At 35.0% G+C, this 24,697-nt stretch overlaps 1 protein-coding gene across 1 annotated transcript in view; it reads right to left on the bottom strand.

The window, feature by feature from the left end:
- Zeb2 (zinc finger E-box binding homeobox 2) overlaps positions 1 to 24,697 on the bottom strand; it is a 132,258-nt gene that overhangs the window by 2,230 nt on the left and 105,331 nt on the right. Inside the window, exons 5-9 of the mRNA XM_013030065.1 lie at positions 13,553 to 13,741; positions 12,602 to 12,816; positions 9,930 to 10,038; positions 6,884 to 8,853; positions 5,048 to 5,228 (exon numbers count right to left, since the gene is read on the bottom strand). Of these exons, the coding sequence (XP_012885519.1) occupies positions 5,048 to 5,228; positions 6,884 to 8,853; positions 9,930 to 10,038; positions 12,602 to 12,816; positions 13,553 to 13,741 (2,664 nt within the window). The remainder of the gene's footprint in view (positions 1 to 5,047; positions 5,229 to 6,883; positions 8,854 to 9,929; positions 10,039 to 12,601; positions 12,817 to 13,552; positions 13,742 to 24,697) is intronic.

Below are 24,697 nucleotides of genomic sequence, written 5' to 3'. Positions count from 1 at the left end.
CAAATAGTGTTTTCCCTCTAGAGTTTTCTATGAGATGTCAGCCACTTGTTGAGTGTTAAAATACTCTTCATGCTAGAGAATGCTGTATTTCCTTTGGCATTCCAGGCAGTTTCTAACCAGTGTTTGGAACTTGTAACCAGTGCCAAGCTTAAACACATCTGGTTGATTCCAGGCCACAAATAGCACTGGAATGCCTTCAACACCTTCCATAGCTGACATACTTAAAAGTTTATTTCCAAAATAGACCTGACAAAAAAAAATTATCAGCCTGATGCTCCAGAGTTAAAGTCATAAATGTGTCATGCAGAACCCAATGTATCATCATAACATTAATTCATGAAGCTCTAGGTGCTTCTGTTTCCTAATATAGACTTGCATTTTATTTCAGCAAATTCAATTAAAAACCACATTAGTATACTCAACTCCATTTTCCTTTGCTAAGTGTCATGTTATGAGATTAGGAACCTATTCTACATATTTTAAGTATTCAGTTATGTGGTGATATATAAGCTCTATTAGTTATCAAATATCATTAGATTATTGAATGCCTCCGGGACATGTTGCTATTTAGAAAATGCTATAGAAAACTGTATGTTGTTTCATTAATCGTCTTTATTTTACTGGAACTACAAGGTTAGTAATGACTGATGTTGTGAAGTACAATATTAAAGTAGGAAGAAATTTACCTGTAGGAAAGAAATAAAAAAGATAGTTGTTGGTAACCACTAGTTGTAACTAGTAATATAGAAAACTATCCTAACTTACTTCAAGGCACCTAATAGTCTGAAGTAAACAGGCTGAATTCAACTCCCACAAGAACCATTCAGTAACTTAAGTTGTTTTCAATGAGGTAAACTGCATAACTGAAGGTTCCAATGGATTGCAGGGAGACTGGGAGATAGTGGGCTTTTTCCATTTGACATGACCACCATGGTTAGAAAATAATTTAACAGAAAGCAGAAATGATTTGGGGGAAAAGAAAAGAGGTTTTCTTTTTGTTCTTCTCTCTTTTTTTCCTTTCAAGGAAGCTTCAAGTTGCTATGTTAGGAGTTTGCTCTGTCTTGGGAGCACTTGTACTTTCAAAGAATGCTGCTACTTGGAAGGATAAGACATATGTAGCAGTCATAATTCATCAATTGGGCAGGTGAGTAGTGTTCAAAAAGGGAAGTGAACTCTGGAGTACGATTGCCTAGGTTCAAAAACCATCTTTTAGAAGTTGTTGTTTGCGTGCAGTCTCAAGCATGTTAACTGCCCTGAGGATCAGGGTCCTTGCAGATAAAGAAAGATCACTTGGGGACCTAATTTGTGGACTGGCCGAGAGGAGTAAAGGAGAGAGTATAGATAAAGTATTTAGTACAAGGGTTTCATAGTAAGCACTCGATTGATGTTAATTCATTTTATTAATATTCAATAAGACATGCCCTATCATTCCCCAAGTTCTAGAGCAAGATGCTTGCATCAGGAGCTGAGTATATGCAAGAAAATGAATGTGAATAGAGAGAGGATGATTTATATGGGAAGTTTTTCTTGGTGCTTTAGTTGCTACAGTGTACATGTAGAATTATCCTGCAACATTTTTTTAGATAATAATGTTTATCTACTCAGGAGTACAGAAGGTCAACTGGTTAGATCCCTTCACAGAGTGAATACGGGAGTAATCCTGAATGAACATTAGAGTTGATCTGCCTCTCTCCTTTCCAAAGCAACAAAACACAGAGTTGTGATTATGACAGTGGACAAGCATTCTCCTATACAGGTTTCAAGACCTCTTAGAAATGTTTGAGAAATGCTCACTAAGCCCATCACTTCCATGGTTCCAATAAATTTGCAATCATTTCACTCAGTAATAAACAATGTGTTTATAACAGCATTAATTCTGCCATGTAAACTACCAACATGAAGGATTGAAATGTTCAGCTATGATGCCATCCACAAGATAGAATTTAGGAAAGAGTAAGAGTTCTGACATATACCTTGTTCTAAATATTCTACAACAGATATTTCACTAGTATTTAGTAAATTCAATTTAAATAGGAGGTGACTTAGACATTAATCTCTTTTTAACCTTTTTGATGGGTTTAACCTGATTTAAATCAAGGTATACTAGAATTAAATTTCCACATGAGCAAAATTCAGAAAATCATCCAAATTGAATCAATCAAAACTTTTTAGGGCCCATTTTTCTTAAATATCTAGGTTCATGATTCATCTGACAGCTAGATGATAACTGAAGTTAATAATAAATGAGAGGTTTGTGGTTTGAAAAATTATCATATAACTGAGAAACAAAATTGACCAGTAATTTATTCAAAAGTTAGACTTTATCTATTCAAAAGTAGAAATATTTTTATGACTTTTCTAAATGAGGTGGTTTAATGTCTACCATAATGACTCAACAGAGAAAGAACTCAATAAATGTCAGATTTAAATTTCAAATTTTAGTGGTATAAGATGATCTCTTGACAGTGTCTAACAGTATTTTTGATTTTTAAAAAAATTTCACAGTGCTTGTTTGTGACAGTCCATTTGAAGTTAACATTTACATCATATTTCCTTCCTCTTTCTCTGTCAAGGCTTTCAAGAAAAGCAATAAGCTATTGATAAGAAAAAGTAAGCACTATGATTTTGGTACCTGCCCAGGAAATTAACATAGTTTGAGGCAGGATCCCAGAAATGAGTAGCTCACAGTTTCCTTCTTAATTGAAACAATTCTATATGTTTCATGGCAGGTAAATATAACAAACATACTTTATCAATGTTTATAATAAACATATAATAATTAAATGACAATTCAACTTCATTTTCCAGCCTTAGAATCAATCAATCTAAGACAGTTCTCTTTTATAATATTTATATTACTTCATTCTGAAAATACAAATAAAAAGCTTCTGGGGCCCAATTAGGATAGAAAAAATTGATTAAATTTCTACACACACCATCATGATAGAAATTCATGAAGAACTTCATTTGGATGGAACCTAATACACTGACAACAATAATGTCATGAGATGTTTGGTCAAGAGACCAAAAAGTTAACACACTGGAAACTTGACAAGCTGGGATGCCAACCAGAGAATAATTAATCACAAATTCAGAGAAACCATTGGATGTCTAGCATCCTGTTGCTAGGCAATGTTTCTAGGCAGTAGTTCCCACATCTTAAAAGATCAGAACATTAAACTTTCTAAAACAGAGTGTATTTTTAAAATTAATTCTGCATTTTTGTGATTGTCAACTTTTGGGTCTCTCAACTATCTGTATACCTATATAGTTGATGGACTATCTAATTTATAGGAAATAAATATATTGACTGGTTGTCAATATGAATGATAGCCCTCACTAAGATAAAAGTTTTACACTCACCATGTAGTAAATGATAGAGTTTGCATATGGTCATATATAAGACCAATCAGAGAGGGAAAGATGCCTTCAGTGATGTGCCTATTGTAGCTGAATAATGAAATACAAAATATATTTGAGGTTGATTAAAATAAAAGTAAATTTAGATATGAAAATATCTTTACTTTGTAAATATTTAAGTAAGACTTGGTACTAAAGAGATATCTATAATAAATGACAAATAAATGTAGGAAAAATTTGACGTTTAAAATATACCATGCAAGTATAAAATCCTTCTAGATTTGTATTCAATTTAGGTTACTTTTAACATATCATTAATTGAACTTTTGAAATAATAACAATGAATACCAAGTGGTTGGAAAAAAAAGAAAACTGAATTGGTTGGCATAATGGCACAGTTATTTATGAACTTTGTGCTCTTTGCAAACACCTTCATATTTTGGCGGTAAAAGAACTCTCCCACCTTTTCCCAACTTTCAGCCTCATTCTGTTCACTTGTGCTATCTCCAGAATACATCCAATGAGGAATACGGGAAGATGATGAGTATTCATACTCCCAAGGATAGTTTGCAATCACCAAAAAAAGGTCATTATATCTGCAAGTAGTCAAAATATAACCAATGTATTCTATTTCCTTTTCTTTCTGGCTCATCATCACTTTTTCCAACAAAGCATTAATGTCAATTTTTTCCTTATTATTTAAATGTTTGGTGCTAGACTCCCTGGTTTATGAGATGCTTTACTATATTTCTCCTCTTTGCTTATGCATTTCCAATATTTCAGATCTTCTACTCTGTCTTTGCCTATCCAGGACCAGTAAATTATGCCAAAATTTTGATGGAGAAGAGCTAGAAAGGCATTTAGTGAGAGGAAAAGGCTGAGTCGCTTTGTTATTTGGGGGAATAAGAGGAACAAGGAGGTAAGAAACATAAATAAAGCTTATCAGAATAGCAGAGTAGTTCATGGATGATGGAAAGTAACAGTTTTATATTAGGGCACTACAACTTTCTTGTTAAAAATTAACCCATCATCTCTTCATTTATAAGAAGAACAAGGCTTTTAGCTTGTCAACTCTTTGTAATTGTTGCTGACAAGTAATGCACACATTTAAAATAATTAAATTTAGAAAGTTTTACTCCAGTCTTCCAGATATAGGTAAAGTCAATAGCTAATCTGATCTATTACTTTTCTTTTCTGAAACTAACACTTTTACTTGATTTAAAATGTGTGTATATAAAACACACACACACACAAATGAAATAACTCTCAAACCATTGTTTCCTTGATGTTTGGATGATAAAATAAGTTACCATTGATCAGATAAATTATTAGATTTTTTCATGGTTAGATTCAGTATAGCTTAAGAAGTTGAATGTTCTTTCAAGAACTAGCTTATTTCTTACCCTTTTATACTCTGGTCACTGAAATATTTCTTTGATATGATTTATACATTTGTTTTGCAGATTAATTCAGGAGATATGAAGACAAGCACATTCATAAACACATGAATGATCCAGTAAACAAGCAACAAAAAAAGTCCTACTGAGCTATGCAGAAAGCATTATTTCTTCCTTGTTGAAGGTATCAGCATATGCTACATCTTATGTTGCACAAGTGTACTCATTAAATATTATGAAATGTACAGCAGGCTGGGAAGCTCTAACTAGCTAGTCAAAGTCACTCATACCTGTGTGTTCGTATTTATGTCGCAGAAGGGAACTGCTTTTCTGGAATGTCTTGTCACATAAGTCACATGCATACATGCCACTCTCTGTCTTCTTGATCTTCTTTCGAGACAGACAGGAATCGGAGTCTGTCATGTCATCTAGGCCTGACATGTAGTCTTGTGCTCCATCAAGCAATTCTCCCTGTGATATAACCATACAGTTCAACACAGTCTCTTCTCTTTGTGCTTCTAACACAAAACTTTACAAAGATTGACATTTGAAGAACCTTCAAAGTGTTTCCTATTAATCAATCTAGTTAATTTATTTAAACCTTAACAATATACAAATTCTCACATTTTAACAAAAATTTAAACCATCTGTGTCTTAGATAGTAAAACTTGCTGTTATTTTTTCAGAATAGAAAATAGCCAATTCGAAGACAGTATTTTTTTAAAACTTTTTTTTCCAAGAAAATCCATGTGTATCATTAAGCATCAGAATTCGTACATTTTTCTACTGTGCTTTATTTTAGAAAGGATCTGTAAATGTAGAAACCCCATTTTAATTGAATTTTATATTTAGCTACAAAATATTATTATTATGCAATCTATTTAAATGTATGTCTACCAACTAAAAGCCTCAAACTATATTTTTATATTTAATTTTCTAATTTGAAATAGGGATATTAATAATACTTTTTTATCAATGCTCTATCTATGTTAAAAACAGCCTTCAGCATTGAGCAATAATGAATGTGGATCAGTAAATTATTAAATTTCTTAATATTTATTTTGTCTTGATCCAAAGGAGTGCAAACTTGCATGATAACATATATTTCCACTTGCTAACCCACAGTTCGTTTTTTTTAGACTACGTTTGCACTAATTAATATTAGAGAAGATTAAATAGGCTTAAATACATTTACAAAGAGGGCAGATGTACTGTAAATTGGATACTGGAACAGCTGTTACAGAGGTGCCTTGCTATTTCTGCTCCTATTTGCAAACAAAGATTATTCTGCATAATGCTAAAAAAATACCTGCTTTTGCATTCAAAATACCATAAATTATTCACTAGTTTTGAAAATTAGGTAAGAAACCATGTGGAACATACACAATATTTTGAAAATAATCTGCAAAAGAAACATTCTCCATAAGATAAAATACATATCATATACATTTATATGTATATACAGTGTGTATATGTATGTGTGCATACACTTGTAATTACTTGCAAGTTATATATGCAATTATAATCTATATATGTAATTACTTATAAAGTTGAATTTTTAAGGCATATGACTGTTATAGTCTAGCGCCTCAAGACCCAAATAAGTCATACCAACTACTAATATTGATGTTTAATCTTAAAAGCACATGGATTAATCTAAATAAAACTAAAAATAAATACAAATATCTTCTTTATTGTTTCTGTTTAGATGGAGTCTTTCTATGTTGGCTTTTCTCGGTTGGCTTTGAATTAGTAATCCCCTACCTTATCCTCTCAAGTAGCTTCTTTATCTTTTTAAGAAAGAAAATGTACCTAAAGTGACCCGTTGTTTCATTTATATGCTTTTCTAGGTCATTCACAGTTTCATATTTGTATTAAAAACAAAACAACAATAGCAAAACCACCAAACAAAGAGCATGTCTTTTATTTCTGTATTTACTAAGATTTGTTTTTTCCTTCCTGAACATAATCTATATCAGTGTGTGTGCGTGTGTGTGTGTGTTACACTAAGAACTGAACCCAAGGCCTAACACATGCTAGGCAAGTGCTCTATCACTGAAGTATATCCCCATCTAACTATGTAATTTTTATCACTTTTCTTTACTACACAGATACATGTTTGTTACCTGAAATCCTTGTTTTCGCTGGTACTTTCTCCTTTGCTGCATGTCAGCGAAGGTAGCTGCTCCAGTTGGGTAGGTATAGGCCATATGTGGTAGAAAGCTCATCTGATCCAGTCCTGGGTATGGTCGTAGTCCAGGAATACTGGTCTGAACTGGTGGCATAAAAGTGGCAGGGGGAAATGCGCTTTGTGGTGGAAGAGCTGTATATAAAGGTTTAGCACTAAATGGGTTCATGCCGAACACTGGGTTAGTGCTTTTGTTGTCCATATTATTTGAATTTGAAAACTCCTTCTTGATAAAAGTCAAGTTCAGAGGTTCATCTGAATTTTCAGATGATGAAGAAACACTGTTATGGTCTAAATTTATGCTACTAGCTTTTGTTTTGTTCTTCGTGGCTATAATACTTTTGGGTTCTTTCATTTGTTTTGGTAATGACAAGTCCAAAGGCTCAGCCTGGAGCTCCTCAGAAGAGAAGCTGTTTGGAGTGTATGAACTACTGTGGGAGTTTTTAGAAGATGTGGAGGAAAGATTTAAAGGAGAAGGAGTATTACTCCTTGAGTGGTCCAATTTTTCAACTGGCTTAATATTGGTAAAGTGGGAAGGTTTTGTTAGCCTGAGAGGAGGATCACAATTTGTAACACTGTTGTGGAGTTCCGCGATGGATGGCGATGTTATGGAGTCCATAGGTTTTACAGGAGACCTGGGTAATAAAGAGTCTTTTGTGGGAGGGTTACTGTTGGGAACTAACGGCTTGGAGTTCCTTTCCAGTGATGGTGACCTGGAATTTGAATACTGGTAGACTTTTCGTTGCTCAAACCATTCCTTCACAAATTCCTGAGGAAGACCCACAGCAATGGAAATTTTCAGCAGTTCATCAGAGTTGGGTTCCATGTTCATAGCATAGTATGCTTTGAGTACAGACATGTGGTCCTTGTATGGGTTGATAGGGCTTGTCAGTCCTTTCTCAGAAAGTACCGATGACAAGAGGAGGGCTTTATTATCAACAAAAACTCCAGCTTTGTTGGGGACTATGTTTTCGTGAGGTTGCAGGACTGCCTTGATTTCTTCATTCATCTTACAAAGGTAACGTTCATGCTGATGCAAAGGAATGGGGCCAGGAAAACTTTCTTTACAGAACTGGCATGAAAATGGAGTGGCTATGTTGTGGTTCTCAATCATTTTATCATCAGTGACCAAATCTATCAAAGTACGTAGCTTCTCTTTTTTTATGTTACTGATCTGTCTCCTCGAGTCAGTAGTCAAGCTCTGGAGGCAAGCTTTGGCTTCATTGACTTTTTCTAAGGTATAGTCAATAATACTTTTAGTGGCACCATTATGACTTACTACTGGAAGACCGACAGGTGGTAGATTAGGAGAAGTGACTCCTTGTTCTTCAGGTTGAGAACATGGATCCTTCATATGATAACCTTTCAACTTTGAAATCTCTTCAGCCTTGCAGTCCATCTTTTGCCTGGAAACCGTATTGTCCACAATCTGTAGAACCTTTTGTACCTCACTTAAATTACTATTCATTGTGGGAAATCCAAGTAAAGGGGCTTCCATACCTACACCTAAGTGCTGCATTGGACTCTGAGCTGATGGATGAACTCCTAAAGGGCTGGTGGCTCCAAGCCCACCATTCATAAAGGGACTAGTACCACTAAACCCATGTGTGGCCATAAGGACTTTGTAGTCATTGAAGTCTAGTGGTTCTGTTTTGATTTTAAGTAAGCCTGTTTGTTCAGACATACTAAGTGGTTTTCCATTCTCCAACTTGTTTCTTAACTGAGTAATGGCTGAATTAGTAGGAGAAGAAGACACAGAATTAGGGGAAGAACCCGTCTTGATATTATTTCTCATTCGGCCATTTACTGAGATCAAACCAATACATTTCTTGCTGCTGATGTGTGAACTGTAGGAACCAGAATGGGAGAAACGTTTCTTGCAGTTTGGGCACTCATAAGGTTTTTCACCTGAAATGATAATTAAAATTAACATTACATTTCTTTTTCTTTTTTTTTGTCGGTCATAGGGCCTGAACTCTGGGCCTGGGCACTTTCCCTCACCAGAACCACAGCGCCACTTCCAACTTTTTCTGTTTATGTGGGGCTGAGGAATTGAACCCAGGGCCTTATGCATGCAAGGCAAGTGCTCTACCACTGAGCCACCTTCCCAGCTCTTACATTTCTTTTATCAGGTAGTAATTGCCATTGTCTGCCAAGACAAGAATCTGAGGACACCAAATGAAAAGAATCCAATGGGAAGATCTCTACATTGTAGGTGCTTAAATCAGAATTATGTGACCATAACTGTTTCTGAGCTTTATCTACCCTGGGAGGACATAATTCAAGATGTTAGCAGTGGAGGGTGAAGGCTATCTAGGCCTTTTTCAGCTAAGATCCCAAATCTTGTCATGCTATCAGCAGCCTCTTATTTAAACAGAGTGTCAGATTAATGTGTGGTCAATAGCACAATAAAGATGTCACAGTATTTAAAGGAAAGTATAGCCATGGCTTTAATCAACTCTGTGGAGATTCCATTGATTCTACCAATTCAGCTAGTTCTTTGAATAGCATCCAATTTGGTAATAAAATGCTTGGCAGAGCTCTCAGCCTTATTATAGAGAAGGAATCTCAGTGGTAGGATACTGTACCATGATACACAGCTCTCAGGGATCAAGAAAGATCTATCACATATAATCTCTTATCTAAAATTACTCTACTTTTTCTATCATAGTTAGGTATCAAAACTGAGTTACCATCAGAAATTACCATGCAAACTTTTTTAGATCAAAAATATTTCAATCCGCTAGATTTGTTAATAAATCACAGCCTTTGTAATGTTTAAGAAGAGTAAACATCCCTCTTTTTCTTATAGGACAGTGCTTTTGGAAGTATAATTCTGAAGAAGACACACAGACTCTATGAAATGAATGAGTGCTTCCAAAATGCCTGCAAACAGGACTGTGTGCATTTTAAACAATCTTTAGAAACTTCTGTAATTACACAAAACGCAAACACGAGCGCCTGCACCCCTTTCTGTTACTCACCACTGTGAATTCGCAGGTGTTCTTTCAGATGGTGTTTATACTTGAAGGCTTTGCCACACTCTGTGCATTTGAACTTGCGATTACCTGCTCCTTGTGTTAGCATTTGGTGCTATGAAAGGAGAAAGACTGACATTAGTTCTGTGCAAATGGAACAAAGAAAGTTTGTTACAAATACTTTAAAAGGATGCTTTTTTTTTTCAGAGAGGCCAAAGGTTTGAGCACATGCTTATTTATCTATCCAGTCTTTCAGAGTTGCAATAAAAGTGATAATGTTGGTAATAAAATTGGAACAAATAAAAACAAAAGTGCTTTCACATGTGCATCTAACAATTGCTTTACAATTATTCCTGTTGTCTCTTTTCCCAAATGTTTCGGTGACCCTTGAGATGAGAAAGCCTAATTGTAAAGATGTTTGTGGTTCTTTGTGTCTAATGAGGGATCTAAAATCTAAAGATTCCCTAATAGAATGTAACTGTTCCACGAAGAAAAAAATCGTTGCCTGGAAATTTCTTCTACTAAGATAAAGGTGTATATTACGCTAGAGCACATTGAAATACAAAAAAAATGAAAAAAATCCTCCTCAAGTCAAAAACACACAAAAAAGCACTTGACTGTAAATATTTCATTGCATGGTACTCATGTGTAAATATTCTTTTCATTGTGCTAGTGGCACATGTAAACTCTGTTTTCCTGAGGAGGTGAATATCAGATTTGACTCATTATCAAATGTAAGAGACAGTATCTTGGGCTATAGCTGCTTAAGCAGTTTTATCATGGGCCAGTAGGAGAGACTTCAACGACTTTTTATTTTCCTTTTTAGAGTGTGCAAGGAAGTAGGGACCAAAAGGGGAAAAAAAAGTTTGCTGAAAAGACAAGTTAAAAGCAGCAAAGATATAATCAAACACAGCTGACCTTTTTTGAACAAGGGTTAAAAAAAAAGGCAGTGTGACTTCGAATTCTGGAAAAAAAAAATAGTCCTCCACTCTGGATGCTCAAGGTAGGAGGTCAGTCTTTTTCAAGCAGCAATGACACAAAAGCCTTTTGCAAAAAGACAGCACAGAAACGGTATGACAACTGCTAGGGTGTGCTGAATCTTCCCACATTCCTAGTGAGACAGATGGTGTTACATGGGACACAGGGAGGTTTGTTCAAACAGCAGCAACCTTCAAAGATCAAGCGGAGCCCAGCCCGCCGAGCGCCATTGAGGGACCAGTGCTCATATGTTGCTGAGTTGCATAAACAAACAGCAACAGCTGCTTTGTCTCCCCCCACAGCCCTCAGAGGACTACTATAAACTTTAGTTGTGCCACTGTTAATATGATACAATCATTTTAATTTACTAATTGTAAATGCCATGAGCAAATGAGGGGACTTTTCAACACCAAAGCTACCATTCATAATGCGCCAACACAATCACACTTCTGCATGTGAAATTTAAAGCAGTTATGCTAGATAAAAATCTAGCCTTCCTTTTTTTTTTCTTAGAGTTTTTGTGGATAGAAACATGGGGAAATAAACTGTTACATAAGTCTAACTGTACAAATATGTTTTTATAACTGATCTTTATAAGAGATTCAGGTGATAAATGCAATCAGAAATAAGTAGCATGATCTATAAGAGATACTTTCCTTAAAATTGTGAAAAGTCAATTGATGGAATTTTTACTAGTAATATGGTCCTGATTTTTTATTATTTGATTGTGTTTGCTTATTGTTTTTCATATTCAAAGCTAATAAATCCTACAAAGAAAATATCAGATTTTAAACACAATATCATATTTGATCATTTTGAAAACAGAGTATTAAGGATTATATAAGACAATTTCAGATTTGTAGAGTCAGTTATTGTGACTTATGACAGACTATTTCTGTTACCATCTGAACATATCACAATATCAATTTGCAGAGTCAATTCTCCCAGGAGGATGGAAAAAGCAGTCTGTTTTTTTTTTTTTTTTAAGGGATTCTGTGAACCATCTTATTCAATTATTTTAAGGATTTTAAGAGGCTATATTTACCTGTTTCATTCAGTGTTTTTATTTTTAAGACCAGTTAAGTCAAAAGAACTATTTTTAACATTTAGCTACAAATATGTATATCAGAAAGGGATTATTATAGCATTTTAGTATTAATACAATTCATTATGCACATATACATATTCACCTTATATGCCTTTTAATCTCCCTTAAAATAATTAAATTTATAAACTAGTGGCAGCTTGTAAAAATACACTAAATAATGGAATGTGTTATATAACCAACGAAAGAGATACACTTTTTTTATTATGACTTAGTCTATATGAAAAAAAATTCTATGCAAAAGTAGGTGAAAAATGGAATTAAAATTGCTGAGATGTTTAATAATGTATAATTAAAATGCTACAATTTCATTCACTTTTTGTGGAACATAAAAATGAAACTAAAGTCAAGTTAAAGTGCAAATAAAATTTCTAAATTAGAAATTAACACACTCATTCGATCGTGAACATAAGACTATTAAATCATATTAGAAGAGACCATCAAAAAATCATTTAGACCTCAATTAAAGCTATTACCATTAAAAGATCTGCATCTTCAAAATGCCATGAAAAATTAATAATGATTGCCAATCAAAGCAATATCGTTTCTCTAAGGGGTTATTATAGAAAGAAATCACTTAAAACCAACCCCCCACCTGATCTGTCCCTGGCTTGTGCGTCACCATATGCCGCTCGAGCTGGGTGCGGTAGGCAAACGTGTAGCTACAAAGAGGGCAGGAAAAGTTCTCCTCATTCTTCTCATGGCGGTACTTGATGTGCTCCTTCAGTGATGTCAAGCGCTTGTAGCCCCGGTCGCAGTAGGGGCAGGTCAGCAGTTGGGCAAAAGCATCTGGAGTTCCAGGTGGCAGGTCTGTAGCCCAGAGACGAGAAAGAGAGAAGCGGGCCAAAAGGTCAGTAAATCAATGGCAGCTAATGGGCTGACTGCCCGGGATGGTATGACAGGAATCATTGAAATCTGCTCCACCAGAGTGCCATCATTGCACCCGCCTATCTCGCACACCAGTCCCTTTGCACACCCAGGACAGACTTGTAGGAATCAGCTCACACAGCGCTGGAAATTTAATTAATTATTTGAGCTTTCTTATTTTGGAGGGTGTGTGTGGGTTTGGGGGTGGGGGCCAGGGAAGGATTTAAACAGCTGATAAATGAGAAAATTCTCTTTAGATGACTGACACTTCCTCTGAATCTTCGAGTTCATCTATGTTCCTGGGGGAACTCACAGAGAGAAGCTTTTCAGGTGTCAATAGAGAAAAACAGAAGGTGAGGGCCAGTGTCCCGAAACTTTGGTTTTTTTCCTCAAAAGTAAAATATTTCAGAAAGATCAGAATACATTTTGATATTTTTATCTCTTAGAAATGGGACCTAATTGTTCTCGTTCTTTATTGGATGTACAAATGACACAAATTTGCTGACAAAATTTTTTTTCACAATACCCTAAAATTACAGTTCTAATCTTTGCTCATGAAATTCCATGCCTCTGCAGCTGTTCTTCAAATTTTAAGGTAAACACCCAGGCATGTAGTGCATTTGTAATTGTAACAGCTGCAGAGGTCAATGTAGTGGCTAAAAATGAATTACAGCCTCACCATTTTCTTCTTGCCCATTGGCCTCTGGCGTGCCAAGACGAGACAGTTCCTCAGGGGCTTCTGGGTAAATAATGGCTGTGTCACTGCGCTGAAGGTACTCTTCGATGCTGACTGCATGGCCATCGCGTTCCTCCAGTTTTCTTTTGGCAAAATATTCCTCAAAGTCTGATGCGCAATTTGCATTCTTCACTGAAATCACAAAAGAAAAAGAAAGGTCTTTCCAGGGCCTTCTTTGGATCCCCAGCCTCTACACATGACTGTTTGGTTAACAAAGGCTGGCTTACTCTTAAGACTACAAATAACTTGGTTAGTTTGTCAAAAGCAGAGAAGATTCCAATCTCACAATATAAGCAGAAAGAAGAAACTTGGCTTGAAGTCAAATTGGCACTTTTTTTCCCCTTAGAATCACAGATGAAAGAAAATTTAAAATGCTTTTGGTTAAAAAATTATATTTTTAAAAAAGTATAGCTATATTCTAAATCCCACACACATAAGAGAAGTTACTTTAATAGTTTATATAAGCTTCTTTTTTCTTTTAAGAAAAGTATATTTAAATTTTTACTGTCCACTTACTATCCTTAACCTTAGATCCATCTGGTTGCTAAATGTAAGCTTTTAACCCACATCTGTCTAAATGGTTAGGTCTATACAGTCTGTGACAGATTTGGAAGGTAAAAGGACAAGTATTCATAGAGATAATAATATGATTTGGTTTGGGGAGTTGCAGGGGAAGTGTGAGAAAAATGAGGGAGGGGGTAAAAAGTTTGACAAGAAATATATTTACTACCTTACTTGGGTAACTGTAACCTCTATGCACATCACCTTGATGATAAAATTCAAATTTAAATAAAAAATTAGGAATATGAAAGTTTATTTTATTTTTTCTTATAATTTCAGTCTTTAGTTCTGCATTTTAAGGTTGCTGAAAACAAAATAGAGCTCACAGCTGATAGAAATAAAACTAAAAGTGACAGAGGGTGTTAAGAAACTGTCAGTGTTGCTGTGTGATTTTGGTATGACTTTAACGTTTAAATTACAAATTTATTCCCATAAAATGCACAATAGTTGTAAACCAGTTTTAGCAACTTGTGTCATCAGACATTGCATACTTGAAAATTCTAGATGTGTTTCTGATGTTAACTGTGGCTTAACTATTCCAAATAAACATTTTTTTGAATGAGACAGAACTGAGAGAGTAACTGTTAAGATTATTCTCTATTATAACAAGATTAAAAAAAAGTGCTTTGCTATGCCATACTGGTAAAATCCTATCATGATTTATAAAGTTACCTTTGGTTCCACTGGATTTTTCATCTTATTCTCTATTCCATAGTGCTACAATATTTTCCATATTAATTCTTTTTGGAAAATTATAACAGGGTGATGTTTGAGCAAATGAGTCTGTTTTCTTTTCTTTTTTTGTTCTTTGCCTATATGATTGCAAGCTGCTGTGTTTTAGATGAGAAGACTAGGAATGAAACCTTGCACTAAGTCAACATGTATTTATTGAATATCTAGTATGTATGTGACAGGCATCATGTTTAGCTCATCTTTCAGGAAATCATAAGATAGATGATATCAATTGATACTATCTCAAAAATCAATATGTCATTAGATATTTAAATAGGCACTATACAGAAAGTTGTATGGTCACGGGAGAAGAAGTAGCAAAGAGAGTTGATGGGTTGAGAAGATGAGAAAAGCTTTACTGGAGAAAGTATGAAGGGTAACCCACTCTAGAGCTTGGGAGAGAAACAGCACTTGCAAGGTTGTGAGAAATGGATGGAGAATGGACATTTTAGGACTTCAAAGGACAGTGCTAGAGTGCTGAGGGAAAGGAGGCCTTCAGGATGCCAGAATGCAAGGGAACAGGAACCAGACCAGGTAGCAGCCCTGCTGTTAAAAACTTGAATTTTTAATTCTAATATAAATGTAAAACCACTGAAGTGAGGAAGATGGTTGCCTGGATGCAATGACATGATGGCCATTTGTAATGACAGTTTGGGTATAGTTTAATAGGGATCAGAGAAAGAGAAAAAAAAGTGAGGGTTAGTAGGCTCCTGCCTTGAACAGTGAAAGATTGGGAATTAGCGATGGAGATGAAGAGAAGTAGCTGGATTTGAAAGATATTTAAGAAGTCAATTCCTAAGTCTTCAGGAATAACTACATGTGTAAAGGGAGAGATGCTAACATATCTCCTTCAAGTTTAGAACTTTTTAATTTAATGGACTGTTAGTGACATCCACCAAAGCTGGGGATACCAGAATTCTAAAAGGAGTTGAAATTATGGATAATTATATGAAAACAAAAAAGAAAAGAAGAAAGAAAATGAGGTTAAATAACACTTGGATCTAGATGATAACCATCTTGAATTATTTTAAAGACTAACTTTGACGAGAACAGCAGTTTCAAGACATGCATTTCCTTGGAATATAGGTTTGAAATGTGTGTAATGGATTAAAAGGTCATACCTTGAAATTTTGCTTAAATCATTTCTTAGATGAATTTAATAGATGAATAGGGGAATTAGTTAAGATTGAGTTTCTGCTGCTAAATTCACAATGCCATGGGTGCTTTCAAAAGGATGCTTGATTGCTGGTAACTGTGATAATGTCATTGAATTTGCATTACTGAGTCCCTAGGGAACACGTGGAAACTGCCAACTTAAATTAACTATTTGTGCATTGTTTTAGATCATCAACATAATTTCACATCTATGAAAGCCACTTTTGTTTTTAATGAAAAGGTAGATCAAAGATAAATGTTTTGACCAACTTAGCTGATTTCATCAGGAACCAACATCTTTTTCAGTCCTATGACAGTTCAAAGTCACAGTATTTTCAACATAGTTGACTGTCATAGCTCCTTTCTGAGCTCACACCTACTAGAAGGTCACTGAATGTTTAAGACATGATTTACTTAAGCTTTTCAAGAACATTATCTCACTTAATGACCTTACTGTAACCCAGTAAACATAGATGGATGTATCCTAATTTTATCTTGATATTTCAGCAATTATTTGAATTATCTGGCTATCTTTGCATGAATTTTCATTTGCATATGAATGTTTCCATCTGAAATGTAATCAAATGCAAATTCAATTGGATTTGCATTAATAGTCTGGGCTTAAAAGAGAATAAAATTCTGATTTTTCTGGATAGGCAAACTAAACTACATCTAGATATAGTTTTGGTGTTTGGCTAGGCAATTCAAATGCCAGATCAAATTGCACTTTGCTATATTTTTATGTCAAATGAGATGGGTACAGAGGACATCAAATCATATGTTCTATTTAAGAATAATCTTCAATCATTTATGTATGCTGAACATTGAGCATATTGTCTAGAAACCAGTAGTCTCTCAAGAATTATTTATGGAATAAATGTGGAACAAATTGTATCTTTAACACTAGTTTTGGTATAAAGGACCTTTAGTAAAGGAGGCATAATATAAGATACCTATAATAGAGCTAGGGATTCAGGCCCTTACTTAGCTTACAATTTAGATAACTGTAGGGAAATGGGATGCCATGTGTTAGTGATCATAAATGCATGCAAACACTAGGGATAAGAAGAGTATTCAAAAAGAGATTCATGGAGCTCGGAAGGTGGCTCAGTGGTACAGTGCTTGCCTTGCATACATGAAGCCCTGGGATTGATTCCTCAGCACCACATAAACAGAAAAGGCTGGAAGTGGCACTGTGGCTCAAGTGGTAGAGCGCTAGTCTTGAGCAAAAGAGCTCAGGGACAGAGCCTATGCCTAGAGTTCAAGCCCATGACCGACAAAAAAAAAAAAAAAAAAAAAAAAGAGCCTCATGAAGAAGATGCTATCAAAATTGGTTCCATCAATTTTTTTCATTCGGTATAGATATACTACTGGAAATATATATTATATAATACCTATCTAGAGTCACTTAAAGTGAGTTAAAGTGTAACTTGACATGAACTAGGTCATAATGACCCTAAATCACCATAAATACAGTATAGTTTTTCCCCAGGGTTCTTTTTACTATGGGCACTAATAACAGAGTTTTTCTGCCCAGTAGTATATTTCCTTTGCCTAGAAATAGCTATTGCCAAGCCTTTAGGGACCCAGGAAACGCCTATGTTTTAGGGTGATCCTGACCTTAGCCACAGTTGATTATCTGCATTTGAGGTAAGCCATCTTAGACCTCTATTTTCTAGTCAAACCATTGATTTAGGTCATGGATGGGCAATGGATCTTCTAAGATGAGTACCAAGCCATTACTTTTCCCATTCAATAATTGTAGCTACAAGATATAGATGGAAGATTTTTTTTTTTCATTTAGAAAAGGGAGAGAATGTAGCAAGAAAATAAAATCACATAGATGCCATATCCTGCCAGTGCATTTCTATCTGTTCTTCAGGCCAAGTTTCATCTTCCAATGGCTATAGTGTTTACTTGGTCTGAAAACCAAGAAAGTTCCTTTACTACTTAACGCTAAGTTGTACTTTTGTCTCTAAAAACCAAAATTTCTGTTTAGCACTGGAACAAATAATGGGTTTAAATTTTGCTTCCTTTCAAAATTGTTGGGAAGAATAAAGGTCTGATTATAGTTGAAAGTTTGAGTTTTTGTTTTTACAAAAAATTTGTAATATTAGGTAGTGGACACAAGAATGAGATAGGAAATTTGCTAGAAAGTTCAGAATTCCCTATTGTATTTTTGTAGTATAAAATCAACCTCATTTTCATTCTTTCTGTAATCCTCTTCATTCCCTAGCCTTCTTAGAAAAACTGCCAAAATACACTGACAAAGAATATTTGTGTGGTATTTATCATCAAACCATAACAAAAATTTGCAGGAAATCTCAAGTCATTTCTTCCCATACCTTCTCCAGAGATTTTGCATTTAGTCCTAAAATTTACCCTACTATCATGCAAATATCTCAACCTTCCCTGAGATTAGGTAAACTTTCCTCTATCCACAAAAAAAGGCTTCATTAATTAAAAATGTTTCCTTATGGCCATATCTATTTTATATTATTAGACAAATTTCTATGTGCTTTCACATAAATAGAGTATCAAATTTTGGAAGTATGTCAGTTACTCTCACTATCCTTGCTTATGAATGAGGCATTCATAAATATCTTTATAGCTATCTTACATATATATTGATATTTTTAGGTAAATAATGATGAATATCAATATGGATTGACTTTAAACAAGATTGCCTGAAAACAAGGAATGTTAATAGAACTCTAAATATAAGAGAATTATTGATTGGTTCTTAAACCAGTCAGTTTCCATAATTGAATAGTGGGTTTTATTTAGTGTTTCTAGGTAGTTAAATTGCAGTGTGGTCCTGATGCCTGTCTTTTTCTTCTTTTCTGGTTTTCCCTTTACCATTTGTATTATTTGTTTACTATATTTACCTAGGAATGTTGTTATTCTGATGTCATTTTTTTATCCTGAATATTTTAAATTTTCACTGAAACTTGAGGAAATTTATTTGAATATTATGTTGAACCATTATGATGATCATGAAAATGAATAAATTATTCCTTTGGACAAGAAAGTATTATGGAGAGCCCAGAAGAGCTGTAACAAGGCTATATAAAAAAACTGAGTTGGAATATTCACCCATCTCTTTGTTAGTACTGGTTCATTGAATGCTTGTTAGAACGAGTGTGTTTAGGATGAGGGCTTGGTACTGACTTGTCTTTTCCTACTTCCTTGATTTTCATATCTGGAGACATATACAAAAAGATAGTATTCCTGAAAAATACAGATGTAAAAATACATAATATATATGTAAAAAACAATAGATGTTTATATAAAATGCTTTATATCCTTAGTGTGATGTAGCAATTATGTTATAATGTGGCATTTATGTACTTCACTTTATTAATGTAAAGGAACCTAAAGAAGCCATTATTTATGTACTTATATCCCACATATTTTAGAAAAATGTCTTTTTATTAATATCTTATATAAGAAGACAGAAAATATCTTTTTAAAAAAATATTCTGTCATTTGCATTAAACATTTTACTCTAAAGAAGCACACATCATTTGCTGAAGTATATAAATTCTCATGGTTATTTCATTTAAAGTTCATCAACGAATATGTGTTTCCTATGTACATTTTTTCAGAAGGTTTCCAAATTACACATTGGCACTAGATGTCTAAAAACAACCAAGAGGGAGGAAGAGGATCTTTTTCTCATTGCACATCTGCATGAAAGCGTCTCAAAGCCTCCGACTGGTACAGAGGAATATATGAAGCCAGGAAAGGGTCGTCAAGAGCAACAGAGGACAGAGTCTTGGCTAGTCTGCCAATCCCTGCTCTGATATGACTTTCTCCAGGGAACACATATTCAGATGCCAATGAAAGTTCCCTGTGTGTAAGAACTTTAATGGAGAGAGGTGAAGAATGAACAGGGGGTGGGAATTTGTAGTAGTCTGCAGGATCAAATATCTCCCACAACAGCAGGAAGTAGCTCAGTCAGGGACAGAGTCTAATTTTAAAGTTGGATTTTATATTAGGGGATTGTGAACATCAAGGTTTACAGAGTACTAACTTTAGACAATTTTGATGGCTATGTATCACTGCAAAAAGATTCAGAGTCCGATTTTTAAAAATAATTCCTTAAGTTAGACAACATATGTACTTGGAATTGCTATATTACCAATTTTAGATGATTTTGTTATATTTTAGAGAGATTCACAAAGTCAGGAGATTTTGTTTGGAAATTTGTGTGCTCTTTACATATGCTTTTTGTAGAGAGACATACAAGAGTCTGTAGTTCTCTCTAGGACATTCAATGATTTTTGAAGTATGGTTCCTAGATTAAGAACATCAATATCCCCTGGGAATTTGTCTGAAATGCAAACTTTGGGAGCCCATTCTAGGGTTAGCAGTTTGTACCTTAAAAAGCAGTTGAAGAAATTATGATTCATGCCCAGTTTAAGAACCATTACTTCTGCTTCAAGTGGCCAAATAAGATCTCTCTAGTAACATGGTTTTGAGAAACATCATGGAATTATTCCCAGGTCACTTTTCTCCCAGGTAATTTCTCTAACCATCTCAACATGACTTCATACCCTCTTCTTTACTTACTGAATGCCCCCTCAAATGCCAAATGGTTCTGTATCACAGTATACTGTAGTCTTTCCCTTACATACAATGAACTGGTGGAAGCATAATGTGTCTTATTTAGCCTTGGATCTCAAGTGCTTAGTTCACTGCCTGGAGTATAGTGATTGCTCAATAATTGAATGCTCAAAGTAGGTCCTAGACTTTAGAGTCTTCATTTGGGCTTACTTATTTTATGTTTTGAATCTCAATTTCCTCATCTGTAAGATGAGTCATTACGTTCCTTCTGGAATATCCTGAAAGTTCCAGAAATCCATTCTTTCGATTAATTAATTGCCATAGCCAACTTGTTTTTCATTCCCTAGGTAAGCTCAGGATGTTTAATCTGTATCCTTTTCAATTAAAAACTGAGAACAACAGAGCATTCTGATGAGGGAGCTACATACAAAGATTCAGAAAAAAAATATTTTGGGAGGTGGCTAGAAACCATAGGCAACCTCATAAGGAAAACAGTGCTTATTAAATATTTGTTGACTGAAAGGAGGCACTCAAGAAGCTTAGAATATTCGCTATTTCTTGTAGGAACTCTTGCTGTGAAGTGGAGATAGCTGCTACTAATCGCAAACAAAGCTAATAAAACTGCAGTATTCATTAGGCAGGAAGTGAACAAGCTCTTCTTGGTGTGCACTGATTATGGTCTGTACCTGACCCATCGCTGTCCCTACCCTGCCAAGAACTCCTTCTTCATTTTGCTTCTTCCTTTCTGTTATTTAAAAATCTCCATGTACGAACTTTATTTTAAAAAAATTAAACTGATGATTTGGCTGGAGGACGAAATTATTCCAATCTATAAAACATATAAACAAAAGAAAATGACATGCTTTATAATAGTATGACTTCTTCCTTGTTAAAATACTTAGGTACTAATTGAATTATCTGACCTTGTACAATTGATTAACTCTACACATGCACTCAACTCTTGCTGAGAAATAACTGATGATCAAACTTTTGTGGCCTCTACCAATGTTACAAAGCTAGCTAATTTAACATTTTTTAATTTAAAATCCATGTCAGGGAAATAAGAATTGGGAGTTATTAAACCCAGAAGATAATAAGGATGTAAAATCTTTCTTACTCTTGGTATGCTAATGATAGATGCACAAAACTTATGCTTAAAGAGGCCTACTTGCTTGCTAGTCTACTAACTTTATCACTGATAGGACCAGACTCGGGAGTTTGTGTCTTGCATCCCTGGGTTTCTTGTTCAAACAAGATGTTCAATCTCAACTTTGATTTTATTAGGAATCTAGTTGCTTGAGTGACACTTCTGGAAGAATCTTGCAAATTTGAACTAATTTGTGTTTCTATATTTCAGGAGTTTATTGCTGATCTCACTTTTTTCCACATTTTTTTTCTCTACTATTGGTTTAATTTATTTTGTGAGGTATAATCAGTTCCAAGAACAAAATGAAACAGCAGAATCCATTATTCAACAACTGTTAGGAGTTTTAAGACAGCAACAGCACAGCAATCAAGTATGAGGCTCATTAGGTCCCAGGATCTAACGTTGTTATGCAGGTGACACACCTGGTAAGCTAGCCTTGTGTTTAGTAACAGGCCTCCCAAAGATCTCCCATTCCCATACCACCTAGAACAGTTTAATCCACTTTCATGTTTCCCAGTGTATTTCATTAGGAGAAAGGGTAGGATGAGGTGAAGTCCAAAATTTGAAGTCTAATTTCTTCACTTAACAGCTGACATACTAAGGTACAGCAAGGTTAATGATTCAAACAAAGTTACATAACTAATTTCTGGAAGAGTTAGACAGAAAATTCACACATCTTGACTCAGACCATTGCTCTTTCTACTATACCATAATAATTCAATATAAGAGATAATAATTTGGTATGGGGAGAAAAGGGACCTCATCATTATTTAATTATCTCTGAGTTGGTACCATTTAAAAAAGTTCTAAATGATGAAAAAAAATCATAGTGACATTATAAGTAATTCTAAACACCATATTATTGCACCATAAAATTAGTACAGCTAACTAAAAAGCCTACTTTAATGTGTGTGTATATATATAATATTAATTTTCTCTCTCTTTCTTTGTGTTTGTATGTGTGTGTGTGTGCGTGTGTGCGTGCGCGCTAGTTCTGGGGCTTGAGCTCAGGGCTTGGAGCTTTTGTACTCAAGGCTGATGCTCTACCATTTGAACCACAGCTATCCCTCTAGCTTTTTGGTGATTAATTGAAGATAACAATCTGATGTCCTTCCCTGCCTGGGTTGGCTTTGAACCTCGATTCTCAGATTCTCAGCCACCTGAGTACCTAGGATTACAGGTGTAAGCCTCAGGCCCTTGGCTTTTTTCTCTTTTCAATTTACTTTTTCTTATGTGGTATATATATATATATATATATATATATGTGTGTGTGTGTGTGTGTGTGTGTGTGTGTGTGTGTGTGTGTGTATGTATGTATGTATCTCTATATATCTCTACATAGATATATAGAGATATATATTTATATAATGAAATTCTATGCCTCCATCACGAAGAATGACACCACCTCATTTGTTAGGAAATGGAAAGACTTGGAAAAACTTATATTAAGTGAAATAAGCCAGACCTAAAGAAACATAGGTCCCATGGTTTCCCTTATCTGCAATAACTAGTATATGTCTAAGACAAGCAGAAAAGGTCAAAAGCTATGTTCATATGACCATATAAGCTCATGCTAATCAAAATGAACCCTAAGATAGGGACACAAGAGATTTTATCTTTCTTGCTGTTCTTTTTAATGTACTTATAATGTACTATGAGATTTTTTTTTTGTTTCTTTTGTATGTTCTTCCCCCATGGTATAACCCTGTTGTCACTGTATTTGATTCTGATGTCCTGCATCTTGTATATACATTTTTCTAATTTGGGGAGGGGAAGGGAAATAATGAAATGCTGAAATAAGGATACAGGATGACCCATTGTAGCAATGAGATATACAAGACACGATGTTGAAAACTAACTTTACAAGTTTGGGGGGGGGAGGGAGACAGGGAGGGAAGGGGGAAGGAATTGGGGAGGTGGGGAAGAAAGGGATGGTAGGAGAAAAACAAAGGAGGGGGTAACAATGCTCAATAGGAAATGGACTCATTACCTAGCTCATGTAACTGTCACCCCTCTTAAGTATCTGTACAATAAAAAATATTAAAAATTTACTTTTTCTCACCTTAGTCCTCTGTTCTTGTTTAATTTAAATTAATATGTAGTACCTCTACTCTTCTGAATTTTACACATTACTTCATTTTTAAAAAGTCTTTAGCTTGGTTACAAGGTCGGTGGGGGGGGCAGGGAAGGGGGGGAAGGAGAAGGATTGGGATTGGGGGGGAGGGGGGAGGCTGGGAAGGGATGTGACGGGTAAACCAAAGGAGGAGGCTGCAATGCTTGATAAGAAATGTACGCATTATCCTGCCCATGTAATTGTAACCCCTCTGTACAGTATGTTCACAAATAAAATTAAATTAAATTAAAAAAAAAGAAAAAAAAAGTCTTTAGCTTGGGAGCTGGCTACTCAGGAAGCTGAGATCTGAGGCTTACAGTTTGAAGCCAGCCCAGTCAGAAAAGTCCTTGAGACTCAAATCTGCAATAAACTACTCAGAAAAAGCTGTAAGTGGCATTTTGGCTTAAGTGGTAGAGCACTAGCCTTCAGCACAATGAAGCTCAGGGACAGCATCCAGACCCTGAAACCCCAAGACTGGCAAAAGAAAAAAGAAAAAAAAGAAAAATCTTTGGCTTGTATGATCCAGGCTTGAGCCTACTGAGAGTAAGAGGGAAGAGGCGATATGTAACAGTTCTTCAGATTTTCTGCTCAAGACAGTTATTTAAAATACTAATACTCTAATATGAGTATTGTTTATTTGTAATCAAGTTTCTAAGTGTATTCACTAAAGAATAACTTTCCAGTGCACCTTTCAATGGGGAAATATTATTAGCTATTATTTTTATTAGATATGTTATGGTTATGTTAAATAAAAAATGTCTGCAGTTTAACATAGGGTGAGAGACCAAAAAAAGAACTTTATTCACGGTTC

This window comes from Dipodomys ordii, unplaced genomic scaffold (genome assembly GCF_000151885.1).
Source record: "Dipodomys ordii isolate 6190 unplaced genomic scaffold, Dord_2.0 Scaffold126, whole genome shotgun sequence".
NCBI lineage: Eukaryota > Metazoa > Chordata > Mammalia > Rodentia > Heteromyidae > Dipodomys > Dipodomys ordii.
The sequence above is the reverse complement of the archived record's forward strand: the minus strand, read 5'-3'. Positions and strand labels throughout refer to the sequence as shown.